The 26074-nt window shown below is 34.5% G+C and overlaps 2 protein-coding genes across 2 annotated transcripts; one reads left to right on the top strand and one right to left on the bottom strand.

Annotated features, from left to right (window-relative positions):
• Positions 1-10707: 10707 nt before the first annotated feature.
• LOC136066446 (ABC transporter I family member 6, chloroplastic-like) lies at positions 10708-24546 on the bottom strand. Its single transcript, XM_065770771.1, has 5 exons — positions 24452-24546; positions 24054-24176; positions 12154-12330; positions 11381-11487; positions 10708-11102 (listed from the first exon to the last, which is right to left on the bottom strand). Exons 2-4 carry the CDS (start codon positions 24135-24137, stop codon positions 11401-11403), a joined length of 348 nt encoding a protein of 115 aa, XP_065626843.1. The 5' UTR covers positions 24138-24176; positions 24452-24546; the 3' UTR covers positions 10708-11102; positions 11381-11400.
• LOC111996749 (protein ZINC INDUCED FACILITATOR-LIKE 1) lies at positions 12790-20132 on the top strand. Its single transcript, XM_065770737.1, has 6 exons — positions 12790-12849; positions 16821-16877; positions 18305-18424; positions 18535-18623; positions 19382-19425; positions 19887-20132. The coding sequence occupies exons 1-6, from the start codon at positions 12790-12792 to the stop codon at positions 19970-19972; spliced, it is 456 nt and encodes a 151-aa protein (XP_065626809.1). The 3' UTR covers positions 19973-20132.
• Positions 24547-26074: the final 1528 nt, after the last annotated feature.

Here is a 26074-nt window from a genome sequence, read left to right on the forward strand (position 1 = left end):
CTCATAAAGCTCGGATCTCGTCAAAAATGTCCACAAAAAGCTGACCATGAGCCGCCTGGACGGTCATGACAGTCTCCAAAGTACGACGAATATCAAACTCATCCGATGGAGGTGAAGGAACAGCAGTAGCAGCAGCAGCATCAAGATCAGAAACATCCTCACCAGTAGGACCTGTAGAAGAAGAGGGAGGGGTGCGGACCCAGAAAGCTCAGACCTAGGGTGTTTAAAGCCAGCTCGAAGATGAGTAGCCCTCTGTCTAAGAAAAGACGCATCTATGGGATCGATAACATGCACAGGCTCTGAGGAAGGGAAATCCTCTAAACCTAAATTGAGAAGAATCCTATGAATAAAAATAGGATGAACCAGTGCATGAGAAGAAGATGAACTCCTATACACATTGTTCAGAGAACGAAGGAACAAGTGGGGAAAATTGATAGGAGCATCAGTAACAAGAGCGTACAGAAATACACACCTCTCGAGAGGAATGGTGTGCAGATGAGAAATGGGCCAAAAGCAATGACACGTTATCCTAAAGATAAGATAGTGTAGCTCAGAAAGCTCAGCAGTGGTGATCCTAGGATCAGAACCCCACTGGATAGATGACCTAGTGATGTAAGACATGACATCACTCAGAACAGGAGACTCATCATAAGGATAGACAGGGTGCTGGACCAATGGTACCCCAAGAGCATCAGCCACTACTGTAGGAGTAATGGTGTACTCTACGCCTCGTATCCAACTTTTTACTAAAGTGTTGGAATCATAGATGCGGATCGAGATGTTCGAAAAGAACTCTCAAATCAAGGTAGTAGGAGGAGGAGGATTAGAAATATCCACCAAGGGTAACCAGCCCCGACGCTCTATGTTTGCCTTAATAGCAGGATCTAACTCATCTAGAATAACAGATCGCTCAGACCAGATCTTACGCCTAAGGTTCAGCTTCTCATAAATTTCCTGATTTTTCTCACTAGGAAATCTCTCTCGGTCAAAAGATGGAGGGGAAGGAGTAGGTGAGGGGATGGACCTACAAGCTCTAGTCTTTCTAGGCATGATGCGAAGGAAAGGACAGAGACATAAGAAAGAGAGAAAAAAAAAAAAAACCAAGGCAGACTGCAAATTAGCACAAAAAAAAAATATAGAGCAAAAATCTATATGATGCACGAACAGTTAAAATGGCATGATGCATGTACTAATGTAGTAAACACAGTTCAAAATTAAGTTCAATTGAAGAAAAATGGCTTGAGCATAGAGTTTCTAACAAAAACCCCAAAAAATTTTAAAACCACTTGAAAAATTTTGAAACACATGGATGAATTAAGCATTACAAAACATAACACATAGATTATAATGCCTAATCACATTCAATCAACAAGTCAATTTCAAAAAATTCAACCTAATTGAACAAAATCCCCAATTCGGAACCAAACATAGACCCTAGAAATTTCAATTTCTCACAAAACTCAAAATTGATCAAATTAATCAATCACAATCAAGTTTATAACATGTCCCCATCAAAACTCATTGATCAATTGCACAAAATTTGGCATGAATCATCAAAAATCCCAATTTTAGAAAGGTCCGAAAATTTGAGATAAAATGCATGAAAAATGCAATTAAAACAAAAAATGAGGGGCAAAAGAGACTTACCAGCTAGAGGGAAGAGAAATCTTGCAAAAAATTTGGAGGAAAATGACAAAAAATCCGCTGTAGATCCGTGCCAACTCGGAGAGAGAAAAGAAAGTTTGAAAAAGCTTTTGAAAAGTGAATAGATTCAGTCAAAGAACACTATTTGAAAAAGCTGATTCACGACTTTCGATTGATTGAAAATTACTTTCGATCGATCGAGTCACTCAAAAATTTTCTTTTTTGAAAAGAAATTTTAAAATTGTCGATCGATCAAAAAATAGACTGGATCGATCGAAATAGGTAGCGGATCACAGAGTTTTGGGAAAAATTTCAGTTTTGAAAAATCAAACCAATTTTTTTGAAAAAATAGCTCCTCAAAGCATTAAAAGCAAAGAAATTCAATGCATGAGTATGAATTGAAATGGAATGCTTTTTCAAAAACCCAAAATTGTAATCCCAATTTTTCCAAAGACAGTTTTAGCCAGTTCTTCATTTAATTTCACAGCCAAAAATTATGTTTTGCATAATTCTCATGATATTTTTAAACTTGGTTGGTCAAACCAAAAACACACAATAACATGTTCAACTTCAAAAGACTTATCATGAACAGGAGCAGTGCTTTCTGTAGGTGCTTCTGAACATACTTCATCATTTATCACAACATTTGAAGATTCCATGACTGTTTTGGTTCTCAGATTGTACACTCTATATGCTCTACTAGTGGAAGAGTACCCTAAAAAATATCCTTTGTCACTTTTTGAATCAAACTTTTCTAGGTTCTCTCTATCACATAGAATGTAGCAGTCACTGCCAAATATTCTGAAATATTTGACAACAGGCTTCTTCCCTCTCCAGAGTTCATAGAGAGTTTTCTTGGAGTCAGGTCTGAAATACACACGATTGAGGGTATGACAAGTAGTATTAACAGCTTTTCCCCAAAATGATTTTGGCAACTTTTTGTTGTGTAACATAACCCGTGCCATCTCCTGTACAACCCTATTTTTCCTTTCCACAATCCCATTTTGTTGAGGTGTCTTGGCGAAGAGAATTCATTATGAGTACCTTGATCATTGCAGAAAGTAGCCAGCTTGGTATTCTCAAATTCTCTTCCATGATCACTCCTTATTCTAGCTATCACAGTATCTTTTTCAACCTGCAGTTTCTTGCACAGATGTATCATCTTCTCAGGAGCCTCAACTTTATCTTTCAAAAGCACAACCCAAGTATATCTAGTAAAATCATCCATAACAACTAGAATATACTTCTTTCCACCCAAACTCTGAACTCTGGTAGGACCCATGAGATCAATGTGCAGTAACTCTAGAGGTCTTGAAGTTTGAACACTAGTCACGGATGGATGCTTGGATTTCACTTGTTTACCTATCTGACATGGTCCATAAATGCTCTTCTCTATCTTCTCAAACTTACGTAAACTAATAACTGCCTCACATTTGGAAATCTTCTCTAACTGCTTATGATTGGCATGTCCCAACCGTTGATGCCACAAATCAACTTGATCAATTTTTGCACTAAAACACTTGTTGTTCACACTTGGTGTTATGCCATAACAGTTGTCAGCTGTCCTTACACCAACACACATACAGTCACCTCTTCCATCAAGTATCTCACATTCATACTTGGTGAAAAGAACATCTAACCCGTTGTCGCAAATCTGGCTTATGCTGAGTAAATTTGCCTTCAGTCCATCAATATACCAAACATCTTCAAATATTGGCAATCCTGGAATATCCACAGTTCCAATACCTCTAATCACAAATTTGCTCCCATCTCCAAAAGTAACTGTCCCAATCTTTCCTTCAAAGAGAGTTTTGAATAAACTTTTGTTTCCTGTCATATGCCTGGAACAACCACTATCCAAATACTAAAGACAAGAATCACGTGCCTTTAAGGTGGTTAAAGCAATATAGCATAAATAATTCTTATCACATGTGATTATTCCAAGATACTCAAGAAAAGATTTAACAGAAACAACAAGAGGTAAAAACAACAAGTAGACAAGTTGATATATAAGCAAAATAATTTTCCAAAAATCCATGATAGCAGGGGTCAAGGATCAGCTCAGAGATCAAAAAATCTCTAACAAGAGAGCTACCTGCTTTGATACCACTTGAACGGTTTTAGACCCCTTAAAACACAACTAGATTGAGTAGCCTAGTTAATTAGCCAAGTTGTTACTTAGTCAAATTATGCAATTTTAGGTTAAAATAATCAAACAATCATATCAATAATATAAAGCAGCGGAAAAGTAAATAACACAAGATATGATCACCTAGGAAACCACACGTTAAAAACCTGGGGAGGATTTGACTTAGCTATCCTCAAGGTAAACCTGAATCCACTATGCGAAAGAATCAAAGTTCATACAGAAGGACTACAAGCTCCTCGCTTAACTTCCTAATACTACCCACCAGTAGAACTTACTGACACAACCACGTGCAAACTCCAAATCCACGGACTTCTTCTTTTTTAGATTCTCCAATCAGCTACAAGTACCCACGTTTGATATTCTTTAAGTTTCAATGGTAGCAACCAAGTTGATCATCAAGATGTTGAAGTAATCTCTACCTTGAAAACCCTAGGCTTTGTGTAAAGGCAAATTCCTCTAGATCTCACAAGAGATTTACACAAAACAGAAAAGTATGAGCAACAACTCAACTGGAGCAACTCTAAAAACGTGGCTAGGGTTTTTCTTTATATACCTAAGGTAAAAACAGAAAACCCAAAATGTTTAATGAGTTAGGGCTGACCTGGAATTTTCTGCAGAAAAATATTCTGCCCGAGATTCGATCGATCGAGCCAGCTGAAATGCACCAATGCATCTTGCAGCCACTCGATTCCAACTTTACATGAAAGACCAACTTTGAGCAAGTCTAAACAAGACTAAATAACCTGTTTTGATCATGGTTTGTCAACAATACAAATTAGAGTTCTAAATACATAAATTCCTAAATATTTAGAACCTAAGAAATGATATGTTACATGATTGGCCAGGAGTATGTTTCCTTTTCTAAGATGAATACCTTCATCTAAAGATCCAATGATGTTGCTATTATCAGGATCGTTCTTAATCACTCTTGATGATGGCTTTTTTGATGTGGAGACTTCCTCATTTCGGGAGATGGGAGGATGAACTTCTGGAGGAGTAAGAGGACTTGATGTTCTAGACATTGATCTTGTTTCCATTCTTGTGTTCAAAGGAGTTGATTCATTTTCTGGTGTAGTTCCTTCAGCTTCTATATCAAAAGCTTCGGCCTCAATAGTGGATTCTTTGGTGTGCGGCCCTTCCCCACGATCAACCATTTCTACCTTGGTTATGGCATCATCAATTTTTACATTGATGGACTCCATTACTGTCTTAGTTCTCTTGTTGAAGACACTATATGCTCGGCTAGCAGTAGAATACCCAAGAAAAATACTTTAATCTCTTTTAGCATCAAATTTTCCAAAGTTCTACCGATCATTTAGAATGTAGCACTTGCTTCTAAACACTTGGAAGTACTTTACTTTCAACTTCTTTCCATTCCAAATCCCATAAACGGTTTTCTTTGTTCCCACTCGGATGAATATTCTATTACCAATGTAGTATGAAGTGTTCATGGCTTCTCCCCAAAACTTTTGAGGAATTTGATTGTTAAGTAGCATAACTCTAGCCATGTCTTGAATCACTCGTTTCTTCCTTTCAACCACTCCATTTTGTTGAGGAGTTTTGGGAGCTGAAAATTCCCTTTTGATTCCGTTCTTTTCACAAAACGACTTAGATCTTACATTCTCAAACTCCTTGCCATGATCATTCCTAATCTTGACAATGGGAACTCCTTTCTTGTTTTGTAATCTCTTGCAAATAATTTCCAATTTTTAACATGTTTCTGATTTTTCTCTAAGAAATTCAATCCAAGTATATCTTGAGAAAATCATCAACAATGACCATAATGTACTTCTTTCCTCCTAGACATTCAATTCTTGTAGGCCCCATTAGATCAACATGGATAAGCTCTAAACACCGTGAGGTAGCAATGACATTCACTTTGTGATGACTTGCCTTTGTTTGTTTTCCCATTTGGCATGCTCCACAAATAGTCTTCTCCACCTTTCCAAACTTTGGAAGTCCCTCAATTGTTTTGAGTTTAGAGACTTTAGCTATTTGTTTGAAATTTGCATGCCTAAATCTGTGATGACAAAGTTCCAGCATGTCAACACAAGCACTTCTACACGAAATAGGTGCCGTAGGAACTACTCCATAGCAATTATCGATAGTCCTATTTCCCTTCAAGACTTGAATCCCTTCTTCGTCAATGATTATGCACCCCTTCTTTGAGAATTGGACAAGAAAATCCTCATCACATATTTGAGTGACGCTTAAGAGATTCGCCTTCAATCCTTTGATGTATAACACATCTTTCAATAAATGTAATCCCGGTATTTCAACATCCCTTTTCTGAGAATTTGAGCATGACTGCCATCACTGAATGTCACTTAGTCACCAACTTTCTCTTTGAGAGTCTTAAATAGTGATTTCTCTCCTGTCATATGATGAGAACAACCACTATCAAGATACCACAAGCATGAGTTAAATACCTTCAATGAGGTGTGCATAAATAGACAAGCATGAGACAAGCATTCTTGACCATCAAACGACAATTTATCTTTATTATCCATGCACTTGTTAGATTGAATTTTCTTTTTCAGATTATCAACCTTTTCACACAATATTCTATTTCTTCTTTTGTACTTCTTAGTTAGAGAGTTAGACTCACATAGACTATTGTGTAAGATGTGATTCTTATTCTCAAAATATTTCAGCATGTGAGCAAACATCCTAGCATGTTTCTTTGTTTTTAATAACTCTAAGAGTTCATTGTTAGGACACCTTTCAAACATACTCATAGAGTCATTGTCACAAATATTTAAACCACAATTCAGCATGACCTTTTCCATAGCAACATCCATATCCAAGGGGTCTAGGATTGCACTCAGGTGTTTAAACCACAACAAGTGCACCTGCTCTGATACCAATTGAAAGTTCAAATAGTGTTGAAAACACTATAAACGTTTAGACCCCCAAAAACAAAATATCAATTCAAGCTTATAATCAAACAGTAAATGTGCGAAACATGAACATAAGCTAATGATAGAATTGATAAACAATTTAAACCAATTTAAAGTCACATCCACAGCAGAAATTAAATGGTAAAGATTACGGGAAGAGAAATGCAAATACAAAGACAACACGGCGATGTGTTATCGAAGAGGAAACCGAAACCCTCGGTGTAAAACCTTTCTGCCGCCCTCCAAGCGGTCAATAATCCACTAGAAAATGTAGTTGGGATACATGAATAGTAATAGACCCTCCAAGACTAATCTACCCAGTGTACCTAAGCCCTCCAAGCTTATTGCTCTAACGAGGTTGCGTCAAACATTTTTCTTCTCTAGCTTACTGGATTCCGCTATAGTCCATAACATCAACTAATAACCATTGGTTCTTTCTAAACTGCTTCCCTAAGCACTAAAAGACCTTGTCATAGACGTGGGTATGGTGAGAAAATGATTTGTTCAAGAACCTCTCAATGTTGTATCAATGGAGAGGGTGAGAGTAGAGGAATTTGAAGAGTCTCTTAGGTGAAGATTGTAGATGAATCAATCTTGTTTTTCTCTAGGGTTTCTTTGTCAAAATTCTCTTTGGAAGCTCTCTACATTTCGTGGGTTTAAGGAGTATTTATACTTAGGTGAGAAAGGAATGTGAAGAGTCAGTTTTTTCCAAACAGGGTCGGTTGGCGGCTTGGTCTCATGACTTGACTGAGTCGCGAGTTCAAGCTGCGAGATAACAGAATGGCCAAGCTGGACCTTTTGTCCTGTAGTACACCAGCTGGCTTGACTGTTCATCTTTTCGCATGCTTCACTCGTGTGCTGCAGTTGGCGGCTTGCCAGTCGCGAGTCACCCACAAGTCCCAGCTGCGAATCCCTGCATCCTTGCACAGACTTGAGCATTTCTTCACACTCTCTCACTCACTACCCTTATATGAATCCCACCTAAATACAGGGTTTCTAAGAGCTGAAATACAAGCAAATTGGCACGGAATAAAGTCAATAAGATGGTTGATTAAATTCAACCTTACAAGATATCTTTTCAAACATGAGGTCACAAGTGAGTGTACATATTTGAGTTTTAAAAGAACTAACTGTTAACCTGTGCGATACATGGGATAGTTTAACAAAATTAAATTGTGGCACGTCAATATAGCAAAATGGTAGAAGAATTAAGAATATTTGTTGAAAGCTTCCTCATATATACAAATGCTAATAAGCAAATATATTAGAAAAGAGTACATGATACTCGTATTCTGCATGAGGACAATAAAATTAAAAAATAAAAGTTGTAGGGAAAAATATCAAAAGAATACAATTTGACTGACGAGCGAGAGAAGTAACTCATATACTAAATATTAATTCTCAAACAATTCTTGTATGTAAATATCTTACATATTATAACGATTACAACAGATTAAATCAAGCACATATAAGTGGAAAGTCTTGTGCCACTAAGTTCGATGCTTATAAACATGAACAACCTCCATATCATCATGTTTTATATGGATTGGGGCATTCAAGGCTTTGGCAATATAAATGCAACATTGTGAAGATTTCCCCGCACTTGAATTGTGCTCCATATAAGCCTATTAAAAATTACCTCTCGATGCTACTGGTTGTATTGCATTGGTTGGGGATTTCAAGTTTCAACCTTCTGCAAAATAAGAAAAAAATTACATCTATTTGAATATAAAACTGAGTCAAAACAAATATAATATAAGTCATGAAGTCAGAAAAAATAAAATTTTAGAACAAAATTTTCAAGCTAAAAAATAAATGTGATTGTCCCTTTTTGTTCAACTTAATTTTGTCATAAAATATCTCTCTTCAAAAAAGACAATATTTAATGTTGTCCACTATTCAAATTTCTGTAGTTTTGACTAATTTAAATATCCTAGTACTATATCCAACCAAGAACCATAAAGAAACCAAGAACCATTTGGCTGTAGTTTTTATTGAGGTTTTTGGGGTTTACTTTGGGTACACAGTCATGAGGCGTCTCCTAAATTTTCAATAATACCCAAAGACCAATGCCCTTTTGAGACGAAGAGAAAATTATTTTGTTTTAATCTTGTGTGCTTATTCTTCCTCTCTTTGGAACTCAAGAAATCAGACCTTTGATCATCAAAACTTAACAACCTTTTGAACTTCAATTGTTACACTCATTTGTATATGATAGAACTTCTTGAGAATTTTTATTTGTAATTTCTACTTGCAGATTAGGGATTTTAATATTGCAAAAACAGAGGAAGATATTGGCTACTATGCTGGTTATGTGGGTGAGAATAGTTTCATTACTTAATCTTCATTTTTAGTACATTAAAATCTTGATATTCTGGTGCCTCAAGAGGTAGTCCTAACAAACTGCTCAATATCTTGAAGGGTCTTCATTTATGCTTGGAAGAGCTTTGACATCTGTTCCCGGGGGAATGGTGGCTCGCCGATCGCTTTGGTCGAAAACCTGTTATAATTATAGGGACTGTCGCAGTGTTAGTACACACCACTATTACCCAATTAACATATTTGCTAATAAAATTTTAATGTTTTCTCCAAAATGTCTAAGGGTATATAAGTTGTAGGAGTTCATGTTAAACATGTTAAAACAATGCAGAAATCTGTAATTTTTCTAAAAAAAAGGAACCATCATCATCTGTGGAGAATGCTTGTTGCTTCATAAAGGACCCTATTATTACCGGCAGCAGAATTGTTGCTTTTGAAAAATGTTATTGCATCGCTCTAGTTTCAATATTTTGCTATGTTCTATATCATTTATGGCATGACATGTCACAATCTATTTTATTGTTTAGTTTCGGTTTCATTCCATTTCAGGTCCTTTTGTAGTGGTATTTTGGGTTAAGTAAAGTGTTTGAACTTGGTGAGAGAGTGTACTTGTGTGTGTGTGTTTAACAATTAGTTTATTTCTCAAAAAAAAAAAAAAGTTTCATTCCATTTCAACCAAAACTTTCAAATCAATCTTGCAAATATAATGATAAATTGTTTTTTATCTCTACATATCTTTTATTCATCTTGATTTTCTTGAGCTATTTGAAATAAAACAAAGAAATCTCTAGGCATTTTTCTAAGATTATAAGCAATTTTAAATATGCTCCAAAAAAATTTCGTACAAAAGTTAAGACAACTCTGGTAAAGTTACTTCAGTGTTGTACATTAAATTCCCCAATCAAATTCAAATGCAGTTGCATTGAGTTATGAAACACAAACAACTTAATCTTAACTGAGGACAATTAAATTTGATGTAGCTATTTGTTTGGATTTAATTGGAAACCTAATATATCATGAATAAAGATATATACCTAAGTTTTAACCTAAAGTTTCAGCTATGGGAGTTGAGGAGTTAGTTTTACCTAGATGTAAGTTGGATGAAAAAGATAGCATTTCGTCATTACCTAGTTGTATGTGTTGCCATTAAGAATACAACCAATGAACGTGCCATATTTATTTTCATTTATCAAACATTTTTTTTTACATTAATTTTTCTTGTTACAATTATTACATGTCATACTATATCTGTGCATAAATAAATTGTACTTCAATCAACATATGCACAGATGCCCTCACCTCATAGCAATTATGTTATATAGAATTTCTTTACAACCCCACCCCCCCTCCCCACAAAAAAAATCCTGAATAGAATGTAGGCAAGTATAGTTTTAACTTGTTAATAAGATTATATATTCCAAGGAAATAGGGTTCATAGTCTCCTTTAATTTTTCAGATTATGTATTTCTGAACTACTTGATGTTTCCATGTAAGCAGGTGTCCATTATAACTGGCTTGTTTCTCCTGCAAAATAGAGCCGTGGTATTTTTCTTTCCTAAGTGCCAGCATACAAATGCATTGGAATGCTAGGTTTCATTGGAGTGTTCCATTGTAGGAAACAATGATTAAACTCAATGTGCTGGAATATGTTCCTCTACAACACTAGGGGGAGACATGGAAGACACCAGAAATCAATACTTGAGAGGATTATAGTCCTTGGTATTTATAGAATGATTACAGAATCAACTGTATGTAGTACATGCAAAAAATATACTGGTTTCACAAATATCTACTAAAATTGAACATGTGAGACTGCAAGAATCAGACAAAAGGCCATTCTTTTTTGATCACAAAAATACAAGCAGGAGCTCCAATCCTCACACACCGTTGCAATAAGCTTCCAAGAGCCTTTCAAATAGGAAATCTACCAAGTAGGAACCACTAAATTTGAGGTATAATAAGCGTAAAGGAAGCATGGTGAGGCATGTAATTTGACAAGAGCCAACCCCAAGAGTGAAACATTGATTGCCTGCTAAACTTGGACCTCAGTGGTTTCAAATCAATCACCACATCTTTTTGATGCAAGGATCCTGTTAAGGCCAATTTAAAATTAATTCCATCAATTTTTGGGTCATAAGGCTCAAGATGTCGATTCTAAAGCCACAATTATGATAACATTTGAATGAAAAGTAAATACTAAAAAGCAATCATTATGCAACAACCATAACAAATGAGGCAATGTTTAGGAGCCTTAAAATACATCTGGAGTGCAACGGTACCAAAGAGAACTGAAATTGCAGAGTTCTTGACTAAATGGAGCTTATAAAAGTATGATGAATTTACTCATACACAGAGAGAGAGAGAGTACCGAAATCAATTTCCATGCAGTTACACGGCAGAAATTGCTTGATAACCTTCATCCTCCGTAAGTTTTGCTATTGGACTGTCTCCTGTCCTCAAGATTTTCCCATCCTCCTAAAAACCACGGATTGAAATAATTATATTGTGATTAATTGGGGATTTAGAAACAATTTCATAAGCTGTATACTATTTACAACCTTTTCAATTGCACAGGAGTGCCTTGGCACAAGAACCAAAATCTGATTAGCGACCATATCAATATATCCACTTTAGTGCATAATTTGGTGCATGAAAGTGATGAATCAATTTATAGATCAACAAAATCAGAATAAAATTGAAAAGAAAGCACTAATTTTTCAATTCTAATGGAAATCATTTCTTTACGTGGCACTTGAAGACAGTCCATATAGAATTCAACCATTGGTTTTATTGAGCCATCATCAAGGCTATAGCAAAAATCAAAGCTAGAGTTGCAGCTTTGAATGGTTGAGGCGTTGAGCCAACTTAGAGGCCAACCAAACCTCAAATTGAGGGATTCTGCCCCTATCCCAACCCTGCACAATTATCTAGACCATAGTTAGGCTCATTTTTAACAAAATTGTGCTAAATTTTCTTAGATACACGCAAGTAAAAGCTTCATATTGAGTGCCATGTAAGATTTTATGAACTATTCTTCTTTTTTTACATAATAGTCCCATGCCTACCCAATCCCCCACATCATGGCAAACCCTAAACCCAAAACAAAATTAAGTAATTCTTGAAGATCTTCGAATGACTTACCATAACATGTATACATGTAGGCTTTATGATATTCAAAAGTCTTGCATAATGAGTAATCATCAACACAGAATTCTTTGGAGTAAAAAGCCCATTCACTGCAGCTGCTACGTCTCGAAGTGCATCAACATCCAGTCCAGAATCAATTTCGTCCAAGATAGCCAAGTCTGCACCCAGAACCTGCATATAAAACATCATATTAATACGAGAGATATTGAGTAATTTATATAACTCAAGATATGCAACAAATCAAAGGTTTAAAAAAAAAATTAACACAGATTTTATATTCCTGTGTACACCACGTGCACCTAAGTTCCTTCTCATAATTGCATCCACATCATTTTAGCCTTCCAAAGAATCTTGACCCTAATGTAGGGTCTTAATTTCAAACTACTTCAACTGTTATTAAAGGTAAAGTTGACTTCACTAAAGCCATAACAAACCATCTCCTAATTAATATGATGGCACCCAATACTTATTGTCAAAATGTTAAAAAGAGAACCAAAAAAAATCTAGTTTCCATCTTATAAGGTCAACTTTGCTTGACTAGATCACAAAAGAACAAATTTACAAGAAGAAATCCATAATGCCTTGTTTGGTTGGGGTGATTTTAAGAGGGGGGGGGGAATTAGTGAGAAAATGGGGAGAGGGTTGCTTGGTTGGGAGAGGAAAGGGGACGGGATTTTGATGGGGGCTGAAGTGATTTCTCCCTGGGCCCACCAAATCCTCTCTCCCCATTTTGGGGAGATTTGAGGAGAGAAAATAGGGGAGGAGAGGGATCTTGAAAAAACACCAAAACACACGACGCCACCCCCCCCCCCCCCGGTGCCCGCCGTGCCTTTCTCTATTTATATCAAGTGGTGGGTTTTCTATTTTTAAATCAAACAGTCTGTTTTGAGTTTTNGGTTTTCTTTGTTCCCACTCGGATGAATATTCTATTACCAATGTAGTATGAAGTGTTCATGGCTTCTCCCCAAAACTTTTGAGGAATTTGATTGTTAAGTAGCATAACTCTAGCCATGTCTTGAATCACTCGTTTCTTCCTTTCAACCACTCCATTTTGTTGAGGAGTTTTGGGAGCTGAAAATTCCCTTTTGATTCCGTTCTTTTCACAAAACGACTTAGATCTTACATTCTCAAACTCCTTGCCATGATCATTCCTAATCTTGACAATGGGAACTCCTTTCTTGTTTTGTAATCTCTTGCAAATAATTTCCAATTTTTAACATGTTTCTGATTTTTCTCTAAGAAATTCAATCCAAGTATATCTTGAGAAAATCATCAACAATGACCATAATGTACTTCTTTCCTCCTAGACATTCAATTCTTGTAGGCCCCATTAGATCAACATGGATAAGCTCTAAACACCGTGAGGTAGCAATGACATTCACTTTGTGATGACTTGCCTTTGTTTGTTTTCCCATTTGGCATGCTCCACAAATAGTCTTCTCCACCTTTCCAAACTTTGGAAGTCCCTCAATTGTTTTGAGTTTAGAGACTTTAGCTATTTGTTTGAAATTTGCATGCCTAAATCTGTGATGACAAAGTTCCAGCATGTCAACACAAGCACTTCTACACGAAATAGGTGCCGTAGGAACTACTCCATAGCAATTATCGATAGTCCTATTTCCCTTCAAGACTTGAATCCCTTCTTCGTCAATGATTATGCACCCCTTCTTTGAGAATTGGACAAGAAAATCCTCATCACATATTTGAGTGATGCTTAAGAGATTCGCCTTCAATCCTTTGATGTATAACACATCTTTCAATAAATGTAATCCCGGTATTTCAACATCCCTTTTCTGAGAATTTGAGCATGACTGCCATCACTGAATGTCACTTAGTCACCAACTTTCTCTTTGAGAGTCTTAAATAGTGATTTCTCTCCTGTCATATGATGAGAACAACCACTATCAAGATACCACAAGCATGAGTTAAATACCTTCAATGAGGTGTGCATAAATAGACAAGCATGAGACAAGCATTCTTGACCATCAAACGACAATTTATCTTTATTATCCATGCACTTGTTAGATTGAATTTTCTTTTTCAGATTATCAACCTTTTCACACAATATTCTATTTCTTCTTTTGTACTTCTTAGTTAGAGAGTTAGACTCACATAGACTATTGTGTAAGATGTGATTCTTATTCTCAAAATATTTCAGCATGTGAGCAAACATCCTAGCATGTTTCTTTGTTTTTAATAACTCTAAGAGTTCATTGTTAGGACACCTTTCAAACATACTCATAGAGTCATTGTCACAAATATTTAAACCACAATTCAGCATGACCTTTTCCATAGCAACATCCATATCCAAGGGGTCTAGGATTGCACTCAGGTGTTTAAACCACAACAAGTGCACCTGCTCTGATACCAATTGAAAGTTCAAATAGTGTTGAAAACACTATAAACGTTTAGACCCCCAAAAACAAAATATCAATTCAAGCTTATAATCAAACAGTAAATGTGCGAAACATGAACATAAGCTAATGATAGAATTGATAAACAATTTAAACCAATTTAAAGTCACATCCACAGCAGAAATTAAATGGTAAAGATTACGGGAAGAGAAATGCAAATACAAAGACAACACGGCGATGTGTTATCGAAGAGGAAACCGAAACCCTCGGTGTAAAACCTTTCTGCCGCCCTCCAAGCGGTCAATAATCCACTAGAAAATGTAGTTGGGATACATGAATAGTAATAGACCCTCCAAGACTAATCTACCCAGTGTACCTAAGCCCTCCAAGCTTATTGCTCTAACGAGGTTGCGTCAAACATTTTTCTTCTCTAGCTTACTGGATTCCGCTATAGTCCATAACATCAACTAATAACCATTGGTTCTTTCTAAACTGCTTCCCTAAGCACTAAAAGACCTTGTCATAGACGTGGGTATGGTGAGAAAATGATTTGTTCAAGAACCTCTCAATGTTGTATCAATGGAGAGGGTGAGAGTAGAGGAATTTGAAGAGTCTCTTAGGTGAAGATTGTAGATGAATCAATCTTGTTTTTCTCTAGGGTTTCTTTGTCAAAATTCTCTTTGGAAGCTCTCTACATTTCGTGGGTTTAAGGAGTATTTATACTTAGGTGAGAAAGGAATGTGAAGAGTCAGTTTTTTCCAAACAGGGTCGGTTGGCGGCTTGGTCTCATGACTTGACTGAGTCGCGAGTTCAAGCTGCGAGATAACAGAATGGCCAAGCTGGACCTTTTGTCCTGTAGTACACCAGCTGGCTTGACTGTTCATCTTTTCGCATGCTTCACTCGTGTGCTGCAGTTGGCGGCTTGCCAGTCGCGAGTCACCCACAAGTCCCAGCTGCGAATCCCTGCATCCTTGCACAGACTTGAGCATTTCTTCACACTCTCTCACTCACTACCCTTATATGAATCCCACCTAAATACAGGGTTTCTAAGAGCTGAAATACAAGCAAATTGGCACGGAATAAAGTCAATAAGATGGTTGATTAAATTCAACCTTACAAGATATCTTTTCAAACATGAGGTCACAAGTGAGTGTACATATTTGAGTTTTAAAAGAACTAACTGTTAACCTGTGCGATACATGGGATAGTTTAACAAAATTAAATTGTGGCACGTCAATATAGCAAAATGGTAGAAGAATTAAGAATATTTGTTGAAAGCTTCCTCATATATACAAATGCTAATAAGCAAATATATTAGAAAAGAGTACATGATACTCGTATTCTGCATGAGGACAATAAAATTAAAAAATAAAAGTTGTAGGGAAAAATATCAAAAGAATACAATTTGACTGACGAGCGAGAGAAGTAACTCATATACTAAATATTAATTCTCAAACAATTCTTGTATGTAAATATCTTACATATTATAACGATTACAACAGATTAAATCAAGCACATATAAGTGGAAAGTCTTGTGCCACTAAGTTCGATGCTTATAAACATGAACAACCTCCATATCATCATGTTTTATATGGATTGGGGCATTCAAGGCTTTGGCAATATAAATGCAACATTGTGAAGATTTCCCCGCACTTGAATTGTGCTCCATATAAGCCTATTAAAAATTACCTCTCGATGCTACTGGTTGTATTGCATTGGTTGGGGATTTCAAGTTTCAACCTTCTGCAAAATAAGAAAAAAATTACATCTATTTGAATATAAAACTGAGTCAAAACAAATATAATATAAGTCATGAAGTCAGAAAAAATAAAATTTTAGAACAAAATTTTCAAGCTAAAAAATAAATGTGATTGTCCCTTTTTGTTCAACTTAATTTTGTCATAAAATATCTCTCTTCAAAAAAGACAATATTTAATGTTGTCCACTATTCAAATTTCTGTAGTTTTGACTAATTTAAATATCCTAGTACTATATCCAACCAAGAACCATAAAGAAACCAAGAACCATTTGGCTGTAGTTTTTATTGAGGTTTTTGGGGTTTACTTTGGGTACACAGTCATGAGGCGTCTCCTAAATTTTCAATAATACCCAAAGACCAATGCCCTTTTGAGACGAAGAGAAAATTATTTTGTTTTAATCTTGTGTGCTTATTCTTCCTCTCTTTGGAACTCAAGAAATCAGACCTTTGATCATCAAAACTTAACAACCTTTTGAACTTCAATTGTTACACTCATTTGTATATGATAGAACTTCTTGAGAATTTTTATTTGTAATTTCTACTTGCAGATTAGGGATTTTAATATTGCAAAAACAGAGGAAGATATTGGCTACTATGCTGGTTATGTGGGTGAGAATAGTTTCATTACTTAATCTTCATTTTTAGTACATTAAAATCTTGATATTCTGGTGCCTCAAGAGGTAGTCCTAACAAACTGCTCAATATCTTGAAGGGTCTTCATTTATGCTTGGAAGAGCTTTGACATCTGTTCCCGGGGGAATGGTGGCTCGCCGATCGCTTTGGTCGAAAACCTGTTATAATTATAGGGACTGTCGCAGTGTTAGTACACACCACTATTACCCAATTAACATATTTGCTAATAAAATTTTAATGTTTTCTCCAAAATGTCTAAGGGTATATAAGTTGTAGGAGTTCATGTTAAACATGTTAAAACAATGCAGAAATCTGTAATTTTTCTAAAAAAAAGGAACCATCATCATCTGTGGAGAATGCTTGTTGCTTCATAAAGGACCCTATTATTACCGGCAGCAGAATTGTTGCTTTTGAAAAATGTTATTGCATCGCTCTAGTTTCAATATTTTGCTATGTTCTATATCATTTATGGCATGACATGTCACAATCTATTTTATTGTTTAGTTTCGGTTTCATTCCATTTCAGGTCCTTTTGTAGTGGTATTTTGGGTTAAGTAAAGTGTTTGAACTTGGTGAGAGAGTGTACTTGTGTGTGTGTGTTTAACAATTAGTTTATTTCTCAAAAAAAAAAAAAAGTTTCATTCCATTTCAACCAAAACTTTCAAATCAATCTTGCAAATATAATGATAAATTGTTTTTTATCTCTACATATCTTTTATTCATCTTGATTTTCTTGAGCTATTTGAAATAAAACAAAGAAATCTCTAGGCATTTTTCTAAGATTATAAGCAATTTTAAATATGCTCCAAAAAAATTTCGTACAAAAGTTAAGACAACTCTGGTAAAGTTACTTCAGTGTTGTACATTAAATTCCCCAATCAAATTCAAATGCAGTTGCATTGAGTTATGAAACACAAACAACTTAATCTTAACTGAGGACAATTAAATTTGATGTAGCTATTTGTTTGGATTTAATTGGAAACCTAATATATCATGAATAAAGATATATACCTAAGTTTTAACCTAAAGTTTCAGCTATGGGAGTTGAGGAGTTAGTTTTACCTAGATGTAAGTTGGATGAAAAAGATAGCATTTCGTCATTACCTAGTTGTATGTGTTGCCATTAAGAATACAACCAATGAACGTGCCATATTTATTTTCATTTATCAAACATTTTTTTTTACATTAATTTTTCTTGTTACAATTATTACATGTCATACTATATCTGTGCATAAATAAATTGTACTTCAATCAACATATGCACAGATGCCCTCACCTCATAGCAATTATGTTATATAGAATTTCTTTACAACCCCACCCCCCCTCCCCACAAAAAAAATCCTGAATAGAATGTAGGCAAGTATAGTTTTAACTTGTTAATAAGATTATATATTCCAAGGAAATAGGGTTCATAGTCTCCTTTAATTTTTCAGATTATGTATTTCTGAACTACTTGATGTTTCCATGTAAGCAGGTGTCCATTATAACTGGCTTGTTTCTCCTGCAAAATAGAGCCGTGGTATTTTTCTTTCCTTATTTTATTTAATGTAATTTCTTTATCATTGTATTTTTAAGCGGTGATTAAACCACAAAATGTCTTATGTCAATTGAATCCTATATTGACATTAGGATCAAGACCAAAGAGGAGCTGCTAAAGGCATTGCTATGACTTTAATGTCTCTATTCAAAGCAGCTGGTCCAGCTGGAGGTGGTGCCATGTAAGTGTCGCTTAAATTTCTTTGGCTCCTATTTTTATAGATGATAGAGAAATTCACATATGGACGATGGATCACAATAGGAGTTTAAATTAATGGGTCAACTAAGAGTTATAAACAATAACCTGAAAAATAAATGAAAATAAAGTTTGGCAAAAAAATTAAGGAAAAACAATAGGCGAAAAAGAAGTAGTTTATGGTTAGCACGGTATATCACCATTCATAGAAAATACTCTTTTAAGTCACTTTGGATGGGTTCAAGTTACACACGTTATTATTGTAACCAATATTACACCACTTGATAACTTTTTATTGGATGCAATATTTTGACTATCACTAAGCTACTGAGGAACAATTGAAGTTTCGATCTTATAGAGTTCAATTTTAGTTCTCAATCCATGACCAATATGAGTTTGAAGTTTCCTTTTACTTATTCTTACAACTACCAAACTTGCAAAATTATCAAGATGATTAGAGATAATCAAGTTTGTGAATCAAATGGTAAATAACATCTCATTAATATGAATTTTGGCATGAGTTAATAAACAACAAAATATGTAATCAAATGGTGAGATTTCAAAATATTAGTTATATAAAAATATTATTAATTGGTGCAACAGCAACAAAGAATTATATATGTGTAACTTCATTCTTTTTTCATTTGTACATTGTCATTTTATATTGATTTTTTACTCCATAATCTCTTATGGAGGCATGATATTTTCTAATTACATCTTTCATTTGGATATCTTGGTTTGTAGATTTTCATGGGCACAAAAGCGTCAAGATGCTGCTTTCCTCCCAGGTATTACTCAACTACGATTTTGATCCTTTTTTCTATACTTGTAAGCTGAACTGCAAATTTCAAAGGACAATTCTTTGTCTACACTTCACATTCTGAGGAGCTTGTCATTAATTTCATAAGGATTTTAGAAAACTCATGCATGAATGCCCAAGGACGAGAGACTACAACTTTAGGAAGCATAGGGTTTATTTATGAATGTAGACTCTCCTTTTATTGATAAATGATGGGGGAGGAGATGGGTTTCGAACCACATACATGAGGCACCACAAAGGCTATCACTTGAACCCACTCCCCTTATTTATGCTTCAATAAATAAACATAGAAAAAGAAAAGATTCAGCATATTGAATATGTGAAAAGTTTAAGTGTGGAGTTTGATGAGAATAGTAATCATAGAGAGATCTTACTCGATCCTAACAATTTTTGATACTGAATAACTTCAAAATTTGTGTTGAAATATAGGTGACAATATGGTTTTCTTCGTCTTGAACGTGATTGAAGCAATTGGAGTGCTGATGACGTTCAAACCATTTCTTTTTGAAAGATGAATTCCATGATCAGAGAGAGATGGCTGTATTATATTCGAGACTAGAGGTAATTTGTTGCAGTGTCAATTTAGTAATATACTACTTGTCAATGTTCGGGGGAAAAAAAAAGAATGAAAGAAACAACTCAATCCCCATTTATGTCTTAGGTCACTGAAATATTTTAGACGTTTTCCTTCTAATTGTTTGAAATCCATGTATTGTAATTAAACAATTATATCATGATTTAATAAGCAATTGCAGCTTCAGATTTATTTATTTATTTATTTATTTTTTTTGATGCCTCGATCTCTAGTGGTTTCCTATAGAAGTCATGAAAACAGTCTTGAAGTAGGGAAATGGAGACATAATTGCTGTCAATTAAAACACCAAGCAAAATGGGTTGACTAAAATTAGTGAGTCCATGTAGTAGTACCGATTATGAACATAGAACCAGTCCAGGGTCTAGCCACTTAACAAAGGCACATGAGTTTTTGAGCTTTGGCACAAATCAATTATGAGTTCCTTATAAATGGGTTCAAAAATTAAGTAAATTTTATTTGCTTGATGCAAATGATTAGCAAAAATATTGGATTTAGCAAGCTCAATAGTTAGTTCTTAGGATGTCCACCCATTGATACTATTGGAACCCGATAAAATTAAGATCAAGTTATGACTAAATCCACCTGAAGTCAATAATTCCCCATCCCCTCTTTCCTAGTCTACACCCGTCGGGTATTGATTACTTCAGAACTTTTTGCATGTGCAACTGAAACTTCAGAAAATTATTTTCAAACAAACAATAAAACCAAATCATTTTTCTTGGAAATATTTTCTGTTCCACCTAAACAAGTAGAACCTAGAAAGTGATTCCTGGGAACCTATAGGCAAGATGCTATAGTTATTTTGGGGAAAATGGGCTTTTGCCCTTAATTTTTAAATTATGCAGTAATTTGTCCATGTTTTCAAATTATTTAGGTGTATGTCCCTCTTTTGGAACTTAATTTTCTGAAAATCGAGTTCCCCTTATAACTTGAGTTTTCTTAGTACCGATTGGTATTTCAAGTTTTCTTATTAGTGCCGATCAGTATTAATTGGGAAATTATTAGTACCGATCGGTACTAATTGAAATCTGATTAATACTGGTCAGTATTAATTGGAACCTAAATAATACCGATCGGTATTAATATGATTTTCCTTCAGAAAATGCTCAAAAACCGTTACGATTTTTCAGCAGCGACTTGAATCACATTTTTGGCCTTGCAAACATTTGCGATTAAGAAGTGCCAGCATACAAATGTATTTGAACATTGTTGAAGACTCTTTTTTCATACCACATGCCATTACTTCATTGGCAATTCACGTCACATCAACATATTATTGATTTTTGGGTAAAACTTTTTAAATCTTAAAATAAGCTTATATCTTATTCAACTATATGGATTGGGTTCATATGGCCCACAAGATCATCACTTGAAGAGGCGGATTCATGGTCCACATTTTCCCTTCATCAATTGGGCTTATGGCCACGACATCATCAACATCAATATATGGACAAGGCTCAAGTAATGAATCAAAGCTCACAACCCATATTACTTTCTCATATTCATGGAAAGTGGCTTCTCCAACAAAAGCCCATACATACACAAAATGACAGCAAAACCCAAGGTACGTTATCTCATCTTCGGCTTATAATCCAAGCTCATGAGTCTCTTTGGGGAAACTTTGGAAGTTGTGGTTTGGAGGGTCAAGAAGTATGTTTAGTAAAGTTCCAATGGCTTAAAGTTGATAAAAGAAAAATGTTGCTTGGCATGTATTCTCCAACTCCCTGAACTCTGAGGAGTTAGTGTGTAGCACGTAACATCTAGTAAGCCTTTCTTATCACATGAACATTTAAAATGATAAAACTCTCAATTGTTCTTTGACTAAAACTTAATACTCATTGTATAACAAATACTCAAAAACTCCGACCATCTAAATGCAGACCAAATAACTATTCATTCAATCTCTAGTTGTTTCTATACGAATTTGGAAACCAAATCATATTATTTCGCATTAACTACATTACTACTTTCAGCTAAAATCCAACTCAAACACATGGCCAAATCTAATAGGCTATCTTTAAATTTCAAATATAAAATATTCGTAACATCTTTAAGGCCAAAACACAAAACTCACCTTTTAAGTTTCACCACTTTTTATTTCAGTCTTCCAAGTTTGTTTTTGTCGTTTCAATCCTCTAAGTTTCATTTTTCTCAATTAAGTCATCCGTTAACAATCCGTTAGCTTCTGCCGTTATCCTACCCAAACAATGTTGTTTTTTATCAACTAATTAATTTATTATTTATTTACTAATTTTAAGAATACATTAATTTAATTAAAAAAAAAAAACCAGAAATTGGATTAAGTGATGTCGTATTTGGTCCTTGGAGATAAAAATTGAAAGAACAAAGTTGAATCCCTAGCCCGATATTGAGAGATTGAGAGGGAGAAAGAATGGGAAAGCAAGAAAGAGAAAATAGCCTGGTCTAACACAGCAAGAGTTAGATCTAGTCAACTACAAAACATGCAAGCTTTCTTGAGACTTGAGAGTTGCGAGTAAATAAGAAATTTAAATTACAATCACATATCATCATATTGCACAAATCATTAACCAAGCGATTGGAGGAAAATCAACAATCAAATTGACAGCGTTCCAATAGCTCCACTTGAAATAAAATGTCAAATCTTCACTTCTAATGCCTAAAAGATACATAGATACCACCTTACCGTGAGAAATTGCTACGTGAATCTAATGCCTAAGATACCGCCTCTACTACTACTAAATGAATTGAGAAGCCACTTGAAACCATCTAGATATTGCTTGGAGTGGTATGATTTAGCCACAAAAACCTCAAGGGGACGGACATTTGCTGCCAACTCTACATTACCCTTCTTGTGGTGACATTGATTAGGTGGAGCAAGGAACAACAGTCGTTTTCTGAGCAAGTAGATACATCTCTTGTTGCACCAAAATAAGATGCCCTTCTTCATCTAATTTCTAGGTTTTTATTTTTTATTTTTTAATTTAAAAAATTAACGTTTTCTTAAAATTAAAAAAAATAATTTTTAATTTTAATTTTAATGGAAGTAGCTAATGGATGGTTAACGGAGGACTTAATTAAGAAAAAAATGAATCTTAGAGGACTAAAATGAAAAATTGTGAAACTTAGAGGGTGAGTTTTGCATTTGGCCTATCTTTAATATCCAGCTGCCATCTACCATAATCTGACAAATATTCCCCTGCCAGCTGCTTGAGTAGAGCATTAAATGCTCTTCTTGCTCCCTAAGATTAAGTCACAACATAATGAGATCTTGATTAGATCTTAAAGCTTCATCAATCAATCATTCTATTACTTACTAAAAATGTATTGCAATGAAATCTAGGACCAAAAATACAAATACCCAAAGAGAAAACCTTTCCAGTAGAATACCAGTAATGTGTTCAGCACTTGATACCTGGCCAAAAGTGACATTACTGGCCATTTAATGCTCAATCCCAGCTGCTATATTCAAAATAGCAAGATCCTTAAAATTTTTTTTTTAATCAAAACTTTTTTTTTTTTGGAATTAAATGGTGTCTTTCACTTCTAATACAATCAATAAATATATATATATATACACACACACACATATTGTATAATGGAACTATGGAAAAGTTTATTTATTTTTATTTAATGATTACGTAAAATTTATTTTTTATATTATGTAATAGAGAGGCATAGCAGTAACTTTATACAAACTATATTTTCTATCCTCTCATTTTTATTTTCTACTAAACAAAGGAGTTTTCTACCTTTACTTTTCCATCCTCCAACCAAACACAATAAGAAAAAATTAAAATCTTTTCTATCCCCCTCCCCCAAAACCAAACGAAGCCTAAGAGAATTGGCCAAGTATGATTATCCTCCAAAAATAGGTCCCACATGGATATAGAGACAACAAATCTTTTCTCTAACGTTCCATTGTGTCTTATATCAAAGACACAATGGGACGTTAATTCAAAAAATTAGTAGTTTGGATAATATGACACAAGATGAAAGATAAAAAAGAAAAATATTCTTACTGCAAGTTTTAAAATTTCATTCCGCTTCCTTTCGCCACCACTGAATCCTTCATTTACATTTTTATTAAGAAAGTCTGCCTTCATATTCACAAGTTCAAGTTCAGGAAAAATGTAACCATAGAACTGCAAGGACAAGAACAATGTCAGTGATTCAGTAAGACAGCAACAATCACCCAATTACTTTGAATTCCATCTCATTAATCAGAAACGGAAGATCTATATAGTCGAATAAATGTAAAAAATGCACACAGATGCAAAGGAAAATATATTAATTTATCTAGAAAATCCAAATTCTCATATATACACATCTAAGCTCTGTATTTGATCAGCCATACAATCGTAATCCAATTTTCCAAATTGATGAACTGATTATACATAACAGGGAGACAAAAGGTCACCCAATTAACCAAGGAGATTCTGATGCAGGAGCAGTAATTGTAGTTGGCACTGCAGAAGCAGGTGATAAGTCCACTAGTTGGGCAACAACTGGAGGTTGGTTCGTGCAGTGGTTCAGCTAGGGTTCCCAGTCTGGTGTAGTGCTAATTTGCAGCTCAATAGATAAGTTTTAGTGGTTACAAATACCACTTGTTGTAACAAAGGTAGTTAGGCAGCTGGTTAGCTAGAATCCAGCCAATCAGATTGCTTGTAACTGTGTTAATTGCAGCAGCCAATCATATTGGCTTGTAACTAATCTATATTATATCTTAAAGCTGAAGCATGGTATTTATTGTTGCTATACTCCAGTTAAGCTACATCAGCATTCACCTCATTATCATTATCTTTTCAATTTTCTTATAATTGTTTTTAACATTTACTTTTTATTTTATTTTAATATTTACACTTTTTCCAATCTTTCTCCGCCCTTACCTTTTCATCTCTCCACTACCATCTACATAAATACTATTCTTCTTCTTTTCATCTCCCCACTACCCTCTACATAAATATTATTGTTCTTCTTTCTCTTCATCTTCCTTCATTTTGTCTCTTCTTATTCACACTCTCTTACTATAAATTTGTAACTATCTATTCCATTCTATGCACGGTTTTCTCTCACAAAAAATGTTCTCTCTCTCTCTCTCTCTCTCTCTCTCTCTCAATTTTTTGTTGAATTTTTTATACATTCTTCTATTTATGCCATTACTAATCATTGGGAATCCTTTTTTTTTTCTTTTTTTTTTCTTTTTTTCTCTACACTAGAATCATTATGCTCATTTTTTCACTTAATTTAATTGGGTAGTTTGCCGAAATTCAAAAAAAGGTTCTCTCTCTCTTTCTCTCTCAATTTTTCGATGAATTTTTTTATACATTCTTCTATTTATGCCAAATTACTAATCTTTGGGAATTCTTTCCTTTTTTTTTTTTGTTTTTTTTCTACACTAGAATCATTATACTCTTTTTTTCACTTAATTTAATTGGGTAGTTTGCCGGAATTCAAGTAAAACCATACAATAAGGAATTTTTTGGCATTGGAGAACGCCTAAATACATACTAGCCAAAAGTTGAAAGTCAGCAAATTAGTGGAGCTATGATTAAGCTTCAAATGGAATTGATGGTATTGCTAATGTTCTTTAATTAGCATTCTTATTTCTATTTCTCTATATATGTTTCCTAGAATTAGTATTAGTCTCATTTTTATTTTCTCTATTATATTCTAGGTAAACCAAGAGTTCTTTAAAACTCCACATTGGTTAATGCCATTTAGATTTGTGTTTTTAAATTGTTTTTTTTTTTCTCTTTAATTGTTAAATGTTATCCTATTTTTGTTCTTTCTTATAACTCTAATTAATGTTGATGTTTTTTTTTTTTTTTTTTTTGGTGAGTTAAGGTTGATGGTTCTTTCTTACAGAGAAAAGAAAAAATTGAAAACAATTGAAATTCATATAAACCTATACCTAAAGGGGATAGGAGCCTTTGTTTATTTGATTAGAGACAATATATTAAAGGGGCATATCATTTGGCCGTTGCATTGCATTTCTTAGAGGTTAAAAGATAAAGCTTGTCATTATAGGAAAACATTTTGG

Source organism: Quercus suber, unplaced genomic scaffold (genome assembly GCF_002906115.3).
Source record: "Quercus suber isolate HL8 unplaced genomic scaffold, Cork oak 2.0 scaffold_35, whole genome shotgun sequence".
NCBI lineage: Eukaryota > Viridiplantae > Streptophyta > Magnoliopsida > Fagales > Fagaceae > Quercus > Quercus suber.

Bases quoted from the DNA above. Each gene is read 5' to 3' on its own strand.
- LOC111996749 (XM_065770737.1), top strand. From the start codon at position 12,790: ATGGGGAGAGGGTTGCTTGGTTGGGAGAGGAAAGGGGACGGGATTTTG. The intron at 12,850-16,820 runs GTGATTTCTCCC...TTCTACTTGCAG, and splicing joins GGATTTTGATGGGGGCTGAA to ATTAGGGATTTTAATATTGC. The intron at 18,624-19,381 runs GTAAGTGTCGCT...CTTGGTTTGTAG, and splicing joins CCAGCTGGAGGTGGTGCCAT to ATTTTCATGGGCACAAAAGC.
- LOC136066446 (XM_065770771.1), bottom strand. From the start codon at position 24,137: ATGAAGGCAGACTTTCTTAATAAAAATGTAAATGAAGGATTCAGTGGT. The intron at 12,331-24,053 runs GTAAGAATATTT...TTTTATATGCAG, and splicing joins ATGAAATTTTAAAACTTGCA to GTTCTGGGTGCAGACTTGGC. The intron at 11,488-12,153 runs GTAAGTCATTCG...CGTGGTTTTTAG, and splicing joins CTACATGTATACATGTTATG to GAGGATGGGAAAATCTTGAG.